The 16568-nt window shown below is 42.8% G+C and overlaps 1 protein-coding gene across 1 annotated transcript in view; it reads right to left on the bottom strand.

Moving 5' to 3' along the window:
- The window catches only part of BANK1 (B cell scaffold protein with ankyrin repeats 1), a 298828-nt gene that overhangs the window by 4481 nt on the left and 277779 nt on the right, over positions 1-16568 (bottom strand). Inside the window, exons 14-16 of the mRNA XM_073340798.2 lie at positions 16208-16271; positions 14056-14085; positions 9101-9156 (exon numbers count right to left, since the gene is read on the bottom strand). Of these exons, the coding sequence (XP_073196899.1) occupies positions 9116-9156; positions 14056-14085; positions 16208-16271 (135 nt within the window). The 3' untranslated portion in view covers positions 9101-9115. The remainder of the gene's footprint in view (positions 1-9100; positions 9157-14055; positions 14086-16207; positions 16272-16568) is intronic.

Raw genomic sequence — 16568 nt, 5'->3', positions numbered from 1 at the left:
TTTCAGAGATTTGTTTTATTTACCTTATTGTTCCTTGCGTAATGGGCTTTACAGGCCTTGCAAGCTAGCAGTATTATAACTAATTTTCTCAAGGGGTCAGCAGGCCTGGGTCTATGGCAAAGTGAGGTGTCACTCTGAGTGGAGGCACCAGATGCCAGAAAAGAACCCAGGTCCCAAACCACATGAGGACAGGGCAGAAAATGCTCCAAATACTGGTGATCGCAAGCACCACAGAGAGAAAAGGGAGGAGTCTTAAGCCACACCTCAGGGATGGGGCTATAACTGTCTGTCTCAGGGAGTTTGGGGAAGGAGCTTAATAAGTGTGTTGGAGGGTGGGGAGGGAATCTTTATCTAACCTAAAAGCGGACTACTATCCAGAGATGCTGTGAGGAGCAATAAATCCTGAAGCCTTATTATCCTTTCATATCAGCATAAATCAGGACTGGAATCAGTGGTGTAAAACTGGTATAAGTGAGAGTAGGAGTCCCAAGAGAATGAGGCCAATAGTATCTATTCTAGGAGAGAACTTTTTGCTCAGGATTTTTCTGTAATTTGTTTTAACGTCACAGACTTCGGCTAGAAATGGACCTACTCTGACCAAATGCACCCTATCTTCACACCCTATACACCACTGTAATAATATTTGTACAAAATATGCCTTGTAAAGTATCATTTGAAAACTAAACTTGCTGGTCAATAGTATCATGATGAAATGTGGGCAGCAACGTTATATGTAGGGCCCTACCAAATTCACCATTTTGGTCAATTTCACGGTCATAGGATTTTAAACATCATAAATTTCATGATTTCAGCTATGTAAATCTGAAATTTCATGGTGTTGTAATTGTAGGGGTCCTGACCCTAAAAGGAGTTGGGTGTGTGCGGGGGTGTCTCAAGGTTTTTCTAGGGGTGGCTGCAGTACTGCTACCCTTACTTCTGTGCTGCTGCTGGCTGGAAGCCCAGCTCTGAAGCCAGAGCCATTGCCAGCAGCAGCGCAGAAGGAAGCATGGCATTGTATGGTATTGCCACCCTTACGTCTGTGCTGCTGCCTGCAGAGCTGCGCCCCCCATCAGCAGCTGTCGCTCTTCAGCCACCCAGCTCTGAAGGTAGCAATGCAGAAGCAAGCATGGCATGGTATAGTATTGCCACCATTACTTCTGCGCTGCTGCTGGCGGGGCGCTGCCTTCAGAGCCGGGCACCCGGCCAACAGCCACCACTCTCTGGCCAGCCAGCTCTGAAAGCAGTGCAGAAACAAGGGTAGCAATACCACGACCCCCCTAAAATAACCTTGTGACCCCCCTGCAACTCCCTTTTGGGTCAGGACCCCCAATTTGAGAAAGGCTGGTCTCCTGTGTGAAATCTGTATAGTATAGGGTAAAAGCACACAAAAGACCAGATTTCACAGTGGGAGACCAGATTTCACAGTCCATGATGCGTTTTTCATGGCCGTGAATTTGGTAGGGCCCTAATTATATGTACATTTTTAAACAGAAGCTGAAATTATCACTGAAATGTGTTTACCAGACAAACCCTAGAAGGTGGTCAACCTGTTCCTCAAAGACGGAAGACAAGCTGATGCCTCTAGCCAGGTGTCAAAGTTGATGGGCAATCACCGCTGAAGTGGCCTTTCTTTGTCAGCAAAGGGGGGCAGGAATAGATTGATTTGCATTTCAACAAACAACAACATGGAACCTCTTTCACCGCGAGACTTCATGTCTCCATCCTTGGAGGCATGCTGGAAGGTACTTTATCTATGGGTAACTCTCAGGAAAATGCATTTCAAAGGTTGACTGGACTATAAAAGTCAGGGGCAAAGACTCCTCTCTTTCATCCAAGAAGACAAAGGAACCAGCCTTTGGACTTTGTGAGAGATACTGACTTGTAAATTTGATCAGAAATGATGATGGGAGCCTGTGGTAAGAATTTTACTTTGAACCAAGTCTAGTATCTTAAGTCTTAGCTACTATCTTTATTTCTCTTGTAACCAGTTCTGACTTTCATACCTTATACTTGCGTTCACTTAAAATCTCTCTTTGTTGATAAATAAACTTGTTTTATTCTTTAATAAAAACTAATCCAGTGTTGTGTTTAAACTGAATTGTTTGGTAATGCCAATTAAAGTAGCAAGCGGTCACACACTGACCCGTTTATAGGGGCAGTGGACCTATAATATCTGAACTGTCCAGGAGAGGACTGGACAGTGGAGAACACACGTTTTTATGGAAAATCCTGGACTCGGAATTTGGTGGGGCCACCCAGGCAATAGTAACCATGGTTGCTGGAAACCAGACTGTGGCTGGTGTGTTGCTGACAGGCTGCTGGGGTCAGAGTGGCTGGACCAAGACTGCAGCTATACACAGACACTCAGGGTGTGACCTGCATGCTGTTAGGCTGTTTGTGAGCGGCCCAGGTTGGGAATTACAACAGCAAGGCATCGTGAGGCACCCAAGTTGCAGGCCAAGTGGTGAAATACCCCGAATGGTCTGGACTGCACCCCACAATGTGATATCTACATAGGAGATGGTGTTTAAATTTGTTTCTGTTACTGCTTTTTACAGCTGAATAGTTTAACCTTGGCCCTTTCACTTTGCACAAACCTGTTAAATGCCAATGTTTTATCGTTTGTGACAAAGTTCCTCCTCTGCCTTGCTGGGTCCTGTGCTTTTTGGCAGATTTGCTCACCTCAGGGGTTCACAGGAGCCATCAGTTTGGCCAATTCTGCTAGAGGCTCAAACCTGCCATTCACTCAGCTAACCTCATCACTGGCCAGCATGGGGGAAATAGAGAACAATCCCACCTAGTGGGTCAGGGACAGGCCAGATCCCTTTCCAAATTAGACCTTCCCTTCTGGTGTTGCTCACAGACCAGGTCAACTCCTCCTGTGTCCAATCAGGAGTTGGGAAGAATGGGGGAAAGCCGGGCCCACCCTCTACACCGGGTTCCAGCCCAGGGCCCTGTGGATAGCATCTGTCTCCGTCTCCTGTATCAGCTGTGTGACAGCTACAACTCCCTGGGCTTCTTCCCCATAGCCTCCCCCCAGCACCTTCTTTATCCTCAGTACAGGATCTTCCTCCTAAAGCCTGATCACACTTGTACTCCTCAGACCGCCAACAGCATACTTTCTCACTCCCTGCTCCTTACACACCTTCCACTAACTGATGGGAGGTCCTTTTTAAACCAGGGGTCCTGATTAGTCTGCCTGCCATAACTGATTCTAGTATGTTCCTAATTGGCTCCAGGTGTCTTAATTAGCTTGCCTGTCTTAATTGGTTCTAGCAGGTTCCTGATTGCTCTAGCGCAGCCGCTGTTCTGGTCACTCAGGGAACAGGAAACTGTTCATCCAGTGGCCAGTATATTTGCCTTGTACCAGACTCCTGTACGGGCTTCGCCCGCCCACTTCCCGGATCCCAATAGGACCAGACTCCTGTACGGGCTTCGCCCGCCCACTTCCCGGATCCCAATAGGACCAGACTCCTGTACGGGCTTCGCCCGCCCACTTCCCGGATCCCAATAGGACCAGACTCCTGTACAGGCTTCGCCCGCCCACTTCCCGGATCCCAATAGGACCAGACTCCTGTACCCCACTGGTCTGGGTCTGTCACAAGCGATAAAGACTGAGTGAATGTAATATTGATTCCGTAGGCCAAGCTCTGCACTCAGAGCGAACACTTGTGGATTTCATTGACCTGTCTAAGAGCTGGGGACAAAGGGAGGTAGAAAATAGCATATTCAGCACCCATCTTTAAAGTCTCATCTGGCTAGGAACTGCATGAATGTCTTCAGAAGTCTCTTGGTGCAATGATGGTGTGTGGAAGTGAAGGCACTGATCTGGATAAGAAAGGGTGACACTGAAATGAAGCCAGCTGGATGGAGACAGGCTGAGTAATGCACGATAAACTGAAGTGGCCAGACAACACTGAGGGCTCATCTAATCCCAAAAGACACACAAACGCTCTGTTTGATTATAGAAGCAACAATAAAACAGGATAAAGTGCAGCTAAAAGCAATAGCTGCAGTGAGTCAAAAAAAGGTCATATTTTAAACTATAGTATTGGTGAAGCACAGGGCTGAGTTTTAGAAATGTGGGCTCAAAAAGCCTAAACAAAGGGAATAAATGGCATTGTTATAGACATTGGCTCATATTGTACATTCTCCTCCTGAGCAAAATGGTATGGAAGGGAACAAACTAATATAAAAACTTTGGTGTTTTGCTGTGTTCATTGAGGAAGTGCTTTCTTTCTCATGAGGTGGGGCACTGGCGGGTGTACAAAAGCAGAAGTGCTGCAAATATAAGCAGAGGGCAAGAGGCCACAGAACAATAATGGTCCAAGCCTATAGATCTCAGTCAGTAGCACAAAAAAAACCCCTTTCTTGTATCATCATCAGTCTCCCGGCACACCATCAATGGCAGCACAATACATTGTCTAGCCATTTCATGGCTACAGTCTGTGATCTTTCTAAGTGGGTTCACAGAGCAAGGAGCAGAAGTAAATATTGCTTCAACCAACATTAACTGTTAAAGCAACCTTAGCCCTGTAAGATATGTAGATTCTTCCTGGCAAACCAGTTCTCCAACCTCGCTCCCCACATACACACTGGAAATGAGTGAAAAGAATGTGATAGAATAATGATTACCTCTATCTTCCTGCCCCAGAAAGTACTGATGTTTTAACCATCCCTTTATTATCAGGAAAGAGGGAGCAGTGCCACCATCATGGAGGAGAAGAGATTAGAACGTGATCGAAACCTAGTTTCATGAGGAAGATCTATTTTCTTGTAATGTCTCTTTTCCATCTCTCTTCCATATGTTGAACGTCTCCCCTATTGTTCGATTATTCCCCATATGGTGGTGTTCCTCCCACTTCCCATGTTACTTCCCTGCCATATGTGCTGTAGCAGCCGCAGTGGCAGAGTGTCCATGAAACTGACTGACAGTCCAATCTTGGAAGAGCCTGAATATTGCACTTCAGGGAGCAGGAAATCAATCAGGTTCACTGACACTATCAATCCACCCTCCTTCATTTAAGTGAAGGACAGCAAGTTTCAGAGAGCTTCATATTAAGATTACTTTTAAAGTGTTGAAAATAGGTTGTGCCACCCATTACCATACAGTGGTACTAATATAGTATAGTGCAGTGCTCCCCCTTGCTTAGTGCAGTAACTCACATATTAAATTAAATGCAGTGCTATGGAGATATACCTATCCCATAGAATTGGAAGGGACCTTGAGAGGTCATTGAGTCCAGTCCCCTGCCTTCGCAGCAGGACCAAGTACTGTCCCCTATTCTTGCCCCAGATCTCACAGAACTCTCACCCTGGGTTTAGCAGGCCAATGCTCAAACTACGGAGCTATCCCTCCCCCCTCCAAGACAAGGTAATTGTTGGCTAAAGTTGAGCTTTATAATGGTGGCTACAATAGCCCATTTCGGAAGTCAGATGCAATATTAGTTTTAGTTAAAGGGGTATATTATCTCCTCCTCATAATAACATAATTCTGCCATTAATGTATCATTATATTATATATCAGTAAATATAGTAAAACTTTTCACTTCTATAATGTAAACATTTTAAAGTGAAGTCTGACCGTCCTTGTCAGGTAGGTATTAGCTGATTTTGCTGATGGGAGTCTGAGGCACAAGGAGCTCCAGTTTTCAGAGCTTCTGAGTACACTCAGCTCCCGCTGACATCAACAGGAGCTGCTGGTGCTCAGCATGCATGAAATCAGGCCACAGGTAACTTGTTGAAGGAGGACTGTGGCAGTTTCAGGAATAGCATGCAAATCTTCTGACTCTCAGCCCTGTACTTTCATGACTTGATCATTCTTCTCTGTGTAAGGCTGCATAACTCGTTAACTTGTTCAGGTGGACTGGGTTCTTCTGTGGGCTGGCAACAGGATGTAGCAACTTTCATTTCTAGGTAACTGGTTCAAATTCACCTCAGGGCCAGAATGAAGGAAAAGTAATTGATAAATTCTGTGAAATTAATTGGTGGTCTCAATGGATCATGTCTGGCACTCTTGTTGGTAATCTCAGAAGAGAGGCTAAGGACTGCACTGACAGGAAGACTATGAATGTACTAATATTCTGTTTATCTTTATGTCTTCTAAGCAATCAATCCTAATGACTCTCATCATTCCACAATGTTTAAAATAGTTTTAAAAGCAATATAGGGAACAGAAAAGAAAATGCAGGTAGCAACTGGTGATTAAAACAGACTCCTTGAGGTACAATATGCAATAGGATAGAGTATCAATGAACTGCTAGAGAGAGCAATTAATATTTCAACAGGATATAATGAGATGCCCAAAGTAGGAAGGTCACATTCATTAACAAAGCCCATCAGCAAACTCTGCTGCTATTGAAAACAGGAGTAGTAAATACACATAATCCTCTCATCATTTAAATGACAGATTACTGAACGGCTGTAGCTGATAGGTAATTAGTGTTTCTCTGTGAACAACCTCCTTACATTAATACCTTTGTATGTTTTACCTCAGTGATTTCTTTATTAACCAGTTGTGGTGCTGGAAATAAACAGCATGCAAACAGAATATAGTGTAAAAAGAAACAGCAAACAACCTCAGTGGTTAACTTTCCAGTGACAGCTTCAAATTCTCTGGTGAAGGGACATCCCTTTGAAATTAACAGGGCCATTCTATTGTACCCCTGTTCCAGGATAAGCTCTACTTCTGAGCTCTCTCTCAGTCTCTTCAAGGGTAGCCTTCCAAGTGCCAGACCCAGTGCCAACACTTCTCAGAGGGGAATCCTGTGATTCATCCCACTTATAGATTGGGTTTCTAGGTTACAAAACCCCTGTTTAGCAACTGCGTTTCCCCAGCAGATCCAACTATATTTGGCCCCTGCTACAGGCTTCCATTCGGGAACCTGTGATTAGATGAAAAGGCAGTGACCCTGATCACTTTTTTCAAAACAAAGTATGTATTCATGCATAGGACTAAAGCAATCAGAGAGACAAGGGTTAGAACAACAAAAGGTCGACACACGTGGCATCTTATCTAAGCATAGCATTTCCTTCAAGCCTTAGTTAGGTTCAATTTAGCCTTTACTCCCACTCTCCTGGAGACTGGGTTACAATCCTTTTTGCAGACCTGCCTCTGCCTTCGGTTTCACGGCCAGTGCTTTTAACAATTTCCAAATTCTTCAAATTTTCTATCCGCAGGGCCCTGGTTCTGCCATAAGCTAGGGGTGGTTGTGCTCCCCTTGGATTGTGACAAAAGAGCAACATCTTTTGACACCCATATTTTTGTCAAGTATCAAGGATTTACAACCACTGTCTGCCTTTCTGCAGAGTGTAAAACCACCCAAGACTGAGTTAACTCTTTACTATCATACTGTCTAATACATGGATACAATCAAATAGAAGAGGTACACAGCATATCAACAACATTTCAGATATCTCCCATCTCTTCACACTTCTTACTACACATTTGTATATTTTGCTGTTAGTGAGTGACTTTCGGCTTGGGTCACTCCTTGGGTTCTGGCAACTTCTGATGACAAGACAGGCTGTGAGCACCTAAATTAGAATACAGAGGTGCAAGCAACTTGAACCCGCCCTGTTCTGCCAAGGGGCTGGAAGTGCAGGTGTAACTCACAAGTGTGCAATGCTAGCCAGAGAAGGGGCAAGTCCAGAACACCTAGAAAATGCTTGATTGAGTGCATTCCTTGGACACCTTTCATCTCTCACGGTGACCCGGATAGATTCTAAAGCTGCCCTGCTTACGTGAAAATAAGTTGCAGCATTGATTTAGTTCTGCCATAGAAGTGAAGTACCTGTGGTCCTAGAGGATATATCTGTAAAATTATTTAGTCCCTAGCACACAGGGAGCCAGTATGAACTCAGTGGCTAGCTTTGATGTCAGTGGTGGTCCTTGGTGAGGCATTTTAGGTTCATGTTAGGATAGAACTTTCCTTCATTCCATTACATATGTTCACTAATAAAAGGCACATTTGAAAGTGCCCTTCAGTGCTGTATTGTGGCTGAGAGGCTGGTTAATGAAGTACTACTGCTGCTTTGAAATCCCCTTACTGAAAGGTGCACTTTGCAATAAGGGGACCCAGAGCCACTGCTGCATAAGAATCCCTCATCTTGTAGTGCTAAGCTTGTCTCTTTTGCCAACAGAAGTTGGTCCAATAAAAAAATATTACCTCACCACCTTTGTCTCTCTCATACATAAATTATCAGCTGTGAATTATACACAGAATTGGGCAAAGGCACATTGATTTTCTTAATTTTCTCAGGGTAGCAGTACCCCAAGTTTCCCAGTGATAGAGAGCCTTCACTGTTTGTCACTAATTTCTGGTGAATACCCTTTCCCATGTCTCAAGGCCTCTGGATACTGCTTTGCAGGTCATACAGTTTGCAAGCCTACTACAAAAATGTAAACCCTTTCAGGCAACCTAGAGAAATCTCCAGAGATTCTAGAAATGAACAAAAATATATCAGTTGTTCAGTCTACGTAGCTCACACCTGCCATTGCAAAAACCAAACACAATCCTCTTTTGGGGACACTGTTCACCTAATGCTGATCTCACACCTCTCTTATCCCTTCATTCTCCATTCACATCAGTGGAGTCACTACTGATTTACACAGATGTGAGCAAGATCAGAAATAGACCTCATATTTGGATTATGATGGTTTTTAGTTACATGCAGCACAGGTTTTATTCAATACCTTTAGGACAGTCTATGTATCGTATGATAGTATACATATGTTCAGTATATCAGACTACATATTCCCCTAAAGCCTCTAATTTTTGTTGGTGTAATTAGTTGTACCTACAACGGCACCCACTTTTTAATTGCATACACAAGCCAGTTGCGTTTCTGACTCAGTGCAAATCTGCCGCTGTACTACTGAGGGCACACTGAAATCTGACTGAAAATCAGGGCCCTAACATATAATACATAACACTGCATACTATAGCACTGTGTGCATTTCTGGTTATTGCGGTAGGGATACCAGGATTATGGCTGAGATGTCACTTCTCTTCCATGGTTAAGAGCATGCATTACCGATATGAAGCACTTTATTAGGAATTGTTTTATATAAAAATAAATAATTTATATATGCTCTTACCTCCATTAATTATCTTTAGGCATCTGTTCCTTTTCTGGTGGGCTTTGAGCTGGGGACTAAAAAGATGCATACAATTTATAAACAGTCATGAACGCCACATGCGCAGTTAGGACAATATAGAATGTTGAAAAATGTAGTAAGATCACAAAGTCTATAGTTAGAGTGAGTGATTGTTTTGACACAATGTGATATGTTAATTTTTAAAATTCTCTTTTAAATTCTCCAGTATCCCTTCTATATTTCTGGCAGCCACTTAAGTAATGTTTTCCTTCCAAGGTGCTAAATATGGAAAATGCTACGGGGAAAACTGTGAAACTTCTATAAAAATAGGTCATCTTTGTTGGAGAACGAGCTGGGGGTCTGACCCTTGCCTCTGACTATACAAGAGTCCCCTTCTGTTCGTTTGGGGATGTGCAGCTGCAAGGATGGAGTGGCTTCTGAGGGAGATTGAGAGGTTGGGGAGTATTGTAAAGACACTGGGCCTCTCTGAGAACATCCCAGCCATGGTCTTTAACATCTTGAGTTTTGGTCATTCCATGGAGTTTAAGGAGGGGTGAAAACAACTTAAAGGACTTACCGGTACGCCGAAGTCCTGAGCAGGGGGAGGGGCCTCAACCAGAAGAGGTGGGGCCTTTAAAGACCTGGGCCCTTTAAATCAAGATTTAAAGGCCCCGGGGCTCCGGCTGCGGTAGCGGCAGCTGGGAGCCCTGGGCCCTTTAAATCACCCCTGGAGCTACCAGCTGCAGAGCCCCGGGGTTCAGGGTGATTTAAAGTGCCCGGGGCTCCGGCCGCTGCTACTGCAGCGGAGCTCTGGGCCCTTTAAATCGCTGACGGAGCCCCAGGGGCTCCCGGCTGCTGCCGCTACCCCAGGGCTCGGGTGGAGGTTTACAGGGCCTGGGGCACTGCTGCCATAGCAGTGGCCGGGAGCCCCTGGCCCTTTAAATCACTACCAGAGCCCTGCCATTGCTATCCCGGGGCTCTGGTAGTGGGGCTGGGGTGGTGATTTAAAGGGTGTGGGGCTCCCCGCTGCGGCCAGAGCCCCAGGCCCTTTAAATCACCATCAGAGCCCTGCCGCTGCTACCCCAGGGCTCCGACAGTGGGACTCAGACAGCAATTTAAAGGGACCAGGGCTCCCCGCAGTGGCCGGAGCTCCAGGCCCTTTAAATCACCACCGGAGCCCGGCCGCCGCTACCCCAGGGCTCCGGCAGCAGGGCTTGGGCGGCAATTTAAAGGGCCTGGGGCTCCGGCCGCAGTGGGGAGCCCCACACCCTTTAAATCGCCGGCCTGGGGAAGCCGTCTGGTCCGGCATGGCGTACCAGCTCTTGCCGGTATGCCGTACTGGACCGGACCGGCTTACTTTCACCTCTGAGTTTAAGTGATGCCTCCTCCCATTCCTGCCAATGGGATAATTCCAAGGAAACACTGAGTTTGTGAGCTCTTCCACTGAGTGGCATTCACTTTGAATTATTTCACTCCTAATAATAGGGAGAAGCAAAGGATTTTAAATTCAATAATGGGCTTCATATTTCATGAACACTTAGAATTGGTGGATGTGTTCAAAATAAAGGTGTGTATTTTATGGTTTAGGCCCATCTCTACTTATTATTGGTCTTATAGATTTTTGTATATGCATTCCCTTCCCTATCAGAATGGAGTCCACTGATTATCAAGTGAGTGAGTTTACTGAGATAACTGCCAGCAATGGGAATAGAAACAAGATGCTGGTGAGAGACAAAGGGCTGGGGAAATACATCCAGGTAATCAAGATAGTGCTCATAATCAACAAGCTAACAGTTTGTGAAAGAAGCTCAATGCTATTCTGAAGGCTTTTTGGACGACGCTGTAGAAGCAATTTGGTCTTTGGCAGACAGTGGGGCAAACTTAATTAAACCATATATGCTTTATTGCCATGGGCTTCCAGAGGTTCAGATAGTGAAATCTGAAAAAGTATAAATTCTAGGATTTCTTTACTCCTGTAGGTGACCTGGCCATGTACAGTACACTGGGGAGTTGAGCTGTATTGGTGCAGTTATAACAGTAAGAGGACAGAATGTTTAATATAGCAGCACATGGTGAAATAAAGATATCCTTGGAGATGAAGCTTTTTCTCAAAGAGAAATGAATAAATTAACATGCACTTTCATCTTTAAAAAGTCAGTAATGACTGAAGTCATAACTATGTGTTGGCTATTGAATGGCCTATGTAAAAGGACTTCCATCCAGTTTCCAGTGAACAAGCACCCACAGGACAAAACAACCATCAAAATTGCCACAGCATGCCACCCACACTGGTGGTCTCAAAGATACCTAGGCTGGAATGGGCATTAAGACTGAGTTACCATCTCACCCCGGTAGTGGCTCCAGTAGAATTCATATTCATGGGGCAGAACTGTGACCAAAGGACTACAATTTCCAGGTGTATAAGTCTGACATGTTTCTGGAGACCTATGTTCAATCAAAGTGCAATTATGCACACTGCTGATACATAACACCCCTCCCCCACAAATAAATGCTCAATAATGGCCTTTTGGAGTTTTCAAATATAATTTATGTTAACTTCAGCTGTTTTGGAGCTTCTATCTGGCCCTGTTGTCGCTTTCAGGTAATCTCCTACATCACTGGCAGCAGGGCTTGCAGTGTCAGCACATGGGGTAGAACTTAGTCTGGGCACAATAGACGACTGTTGTTTAAAACATAGGTGCATTACTGAGTGATAGAATGGTACTACATGCCCATTCAGTCCTTGCCATTAACACTGGCAATGAGGTTGCTAATTAATATCTATTATGATGGCAAGTTTTAGGATGTGGAAACTTGTCCATCCAGAACTGGACTGAGAAGAGTTCATTCTACAAAAATTACCAAAGAGCCATCAGAAGACGACAATTTACAGGCAGTTCAAATCATCATGAATCACAAGTATTTTTGTTAATCACCTCTGATCACTTTGAATCATCTCTCATATTCATTTTTAGAACATGGCTATGGATGCTTTTTAAATGATGGGAAATGGCACACAAAACTCAAGGCAGTTTGTATGTGATAATGGGTAAATGTTGCAAAAGTGCCCTTGGCCAGATTCTTAAAGGTACTTAGGTGCATAACGGTGCAGATACATACCTAGTGGGATTTTCAGGAGTGCCAAGGAGCCTAACTCCATTGATTTTAATGAGAATGAGGTACCTATGTGTTTTGAAAATCTAAGGCACCTTTTTGTACCTTTAGGCACCTAAATACCTTTTAAAATCTGGCACTTAGAAGTCTAAAAGTCCCACTGAGAGTCAATGAGACTTAGTCTCCTCAGTCTAGTGCTTAAGTCACTTTTGAAAATTGTTTTTCAGCTCCTATGTCATTTAGGCATTTTTGAAAACTTTACCATAGGTGGTTTTCTTTGGTGGTTCATTTTTTTCTCCAGTTCTATAAGAATGCAACAAAAATGTGATCATATCCATGCCTTAATGAATGTCATTTTAATTGTGATCAGAGAATCAGCTTTCTAAAAAACAAAGTGTTTTCTATGTCCATATTTGGTGCTTGTGCAAATAGCATGTCCATTCATATGCCACACACTTACTCCTTATTTAGTAGGAACAGTTGTTAAAATCAGATCTATCCCACTTGCTTTTCCAGAAAAAAAGTCAAGATAAACTCTCCTGCTGCCATAAGAGGCATATTTTTTATGAATAAATCATATATTAATAGCCCATGAAGTATTACTTGGGGACCCAAAGATAGGAAGAACTGAAATATAGTGGAAGACTGAGCCTGACCCTGCCCCAACTGAAGTTTATGGCACAGTTTCCACTGACTTTAGTGGGAGGAAGATCAGCACCAATATCAAGAAATTCAAAATCACATTTTGTATCTACAAAAAGCAAAATTCAGTTATCCTCCTGCTCATTTACAAAAAAAACCCTAAACCCTTTCTGAATAAGTTTATGGAATAATAACTGTGCATGCAAAATCTAATCTTCAAACGTGGCTACTGAATAGGACATTCAAATCTGAGAGTCTAAAAGTGGGATTATGGCGATAAAGAGAAGATATGCTACTGTAATTTTTGTTTCAAGTCATGAATTAACATCTGTTGGGTGGACAGAAATGTCACCTTTTAATGTCCTAGCCTTACACATTATTTTGACAATTAACTCAGTGGGAGTTGTGTAAGAACTCAAGGATTAGGCCCTCAATAGTTAAAATCTGTTTCAAAAGGATCTGGGATCCCTTCACTTTCTTCCCAGTTTCTCCTTTTAGGTCTCTGCCTTGTCATTCCCACCCAAGAAGGGTTGATAAAGTTCTGTCTTATGCCCAATTTGAATGCCAGCTAGAGAGACACTTCAGAGCGATATAAGACACTGTAGCAGGATTCACAGAATGTTAAGACTTGAAGGGAACATTCTGATTATCTAGTCTAACCTGTCTAATGCACAAGATAGAATTTCACCCAGAATGGCAGGGCTCTCCTGTTGACCTTGAAGGTCAGGTGGCAGGTGTGGTTCATTAAGAGAGAGAGTGGCTCTCAGGAGAGAGGAAACTAGATAGAACTAGGATACAGGAGGTCTTGGAGGGAAATGCTAGGAGACAACCAAGCTCAAAGAGAAAGCTTAGTTTGAGGTTTATATCAAGTAACTGTTTGTGAACTACCAATAAAACCAAACCGTAGGAAGGGAGTGATTCTGAATACTAACTCAGGGTCTGTGTGCTCTGTTGCGAAAGCTGATAGGGATTCAACCATTTCACAGGTGCAGTGCTCGAAGTTCCTGGCAGCGTGGGGACTTTCAGACTGAAATCCTCTAGGTTACTACTATACCATTCAGCTAACCAGAATGCATTATTTCAATCTAAGGAACCAGCTATATAACTTGGAATTTCTGTGCAGTAGTTTTTGCCAGAGGGGCACTCTGAAAACTACCTATGCTAAGGTGAACTTTTAAGATTAAGCTAGTATCACTTACCATTTGGATGATGTTCAATGGTGATTTTGTCTGTCAAGAGGAAAAAAGATCATTAGAATGCATTATTTGTTTTACTGTCTTTCTGGCATTAGAGCAAGTGTGTGTGTGTGTTTTTTCCCTCTTTGGATTGGATTAGATAAATATATAGGTGTGTAAATAGATAGACACAGTATCGCTTGTGTACACACACCACCCCGCCCCCATAGGTATAGCTATATATGAAGGGCAGGTTTTTTTTTTAGCAGTTTACTATTCTGTGCTTGTCATAACCATACAGCTAAGGATAGCCTAGAATTCCTCCTTACCTAAAAGGGGTTAAGAACCTCAAATAACCTGGTTGGCACCTGACCAAAAGGACCAATGGGGAAAGAAGATACTTTCAAATCTTGGGGTGGGGGGAGGTTTTGTTTTGTGTGTTCTCTTGGGAAGCAGAGAAGCATCAGGTCGGAAAACTCCTTTTCCTATAAACCATCCTAAAAGTCTTTCATATTACAAAAATTGTAAGTAAAAGCCAGGCAAGGCGAGTTAGATTATCTTTTGTTCTGCTTGTGAACTTTTCCTTTGCTGGAGAGAGGTTTATTCCTGTTTTTTGTAACTTTGAAACTAAGCCTAGAGGAAGTTCTGCTGTGTTTCTGAATCTTCTGTTACCCTGTAAAGTTATTTTCCATCCTGATTTTACAGAGGTGATTTTTTCCTTTTTTTAAAATAAAATCCTTCTTTTAAGAACCTGACTGATTTCTCTATTGTCCTAAGACCCAGGGGCTTGGGTCTGTGATCACTTTGTAACCAATTGGTTAGGGTATTATTCTCAAGCCTCCCCAGGAAAGGGGGTGTAAGGGCTTTGGGGGAAGAGGACCTCCAAGTGATCCTTTCCCTGCTTCTTTGTTAAATCACTTGGTGGTGGCAGCATAACCTCCAAGGGCAAAGAATTTGTGCCTTGGGGAAGTTTTAACCTAAGCTAGTAGAAATAAGCTTATTGGGGGGTTTTTCATGCGGGTCCCCACATCTGTACCCTTGAGTTCAGAGTGGGGAGGGAACCATGACAGTACTAATTGTCAAAATTAAACAGCAGGACAGGTTGAACTATTTTTTAATGGGATTTCACAACACTCCACTTGACAATCAATTAGGATTAATATTTAGGAACAGTTTTTTAGTTACCCGAGTGACTACCTGTTTAAAAAGGTACCTATTTTATATTTACTTTAAAAATGCTCCTTGGTACTCCAAAGAGTACTCAATGAATACTGAGTTTTATCAGATTACTGCAACACATTAACCATCAAGTCTATGTAAGTGCACTGTTTTCCAATGTAATCATGAAAACAGTAGTGTGGGTGATTTCCTGATTAGGGGAGTAGAGAGAAAAATATATTTGCAAACATTTTGTGATTTAGAAATAGAATTTTGCATTGACTGTGTTCATATCCTATTTTTAACAAATGTTCTGTGAATGGAGTTTTGTTTGTATAAATATTTGTGGAAAATTTCAGGTTCATACTCAAACTTTGTCTAACTGTGAAACAAACTTAGTTTCAAGACAGGATGAAATTTGTTTGCAGGCCATCCCATCGGGAACAAAACAATACGGTAGAATTTTAAATAATGAAAAAAACCACAGCTCACATAATGAATACTAATTATGTGAAAGAGCTCTTGCAGTGAGCACTTCCTGAGCAATTCACAGGCACTAAATATGTATAATTTTGAACAGTGAACAAGTTAGTAAAAAACAATGTGTGTTCACTGATGAGTCACAAACAAGAAAAAAAAAAGACTAAAAATTCACCACATAAACTGTTATTAGTAAATTGATTGTCCATTGATTGCCCATTTCTAGTCCCAACACTTTATTAAGCAATGCAGTGCATTACAGGAAAGCTGAGCAGTAGACACCGAGGGTGAAATCCTGGCCTCAACTGAAGTCAATGGGAAAACTCGCACTGACTTCAGAAGGGTCAGGATTTTACCCTAAAGGTTGATCAAGTCTTAAAAAGGTATTATTAAGATAATACCTGTGAGTTAAACCAAGATACACAAAAGTGCTCACTAGGTCCTGATCTAAAGGCCCACCTGTGATTTGGATTGGTAGTAGAGATATGGCATATTTATCCCTCAATTCATGTCTTCATTGCATTGAAATGCTACTTACCATACAAAATTTCTTCTTCTGGTCTTTTCCCAATAATGTTATCTCTGAGCTGGCGTACTTTTTCCTTAAAAAACAAACACACAAACAACAATAAAAATTGATAACTAGAGTTGATTGTAAAAAAACGAATGAATAAATAGCTGGAAAAGTTGGCTTTTTAGTATTCTGAACATTTAGCTTCTCACCACAGGAAAATCATTTTAAAAGGCTAGGAAGAATGTTATGCTGCTCTACAGGTGCAATCTTTTAGTTTCAGCATTTATCCTCAAGCCATCAGCAAGTTTACAGCGTATCCAGGGCTAGATGGTAGTTACACTCCTATCCAAATAGATTGAAACAGTCTGCATCAGTCTTTGTAGCC

Source organism: Lepidochelys kempii, chromosome 4 (assembly GCF_965140285.1).
Source record: "Lepidochelys kempii isolate rLepKem1 chromosome 4, rLepKem1.hap1, whole genome shotgun sequence".
Lineage (NCBI taxonomy): Eukaryota > Metazoa > Chordata > Testudines > Cheloniidae > Lepidochelys > Lepidochelys kempii.
This window is presented reverse-complemented; position numbering and strand designations above follow the sequence as displayed.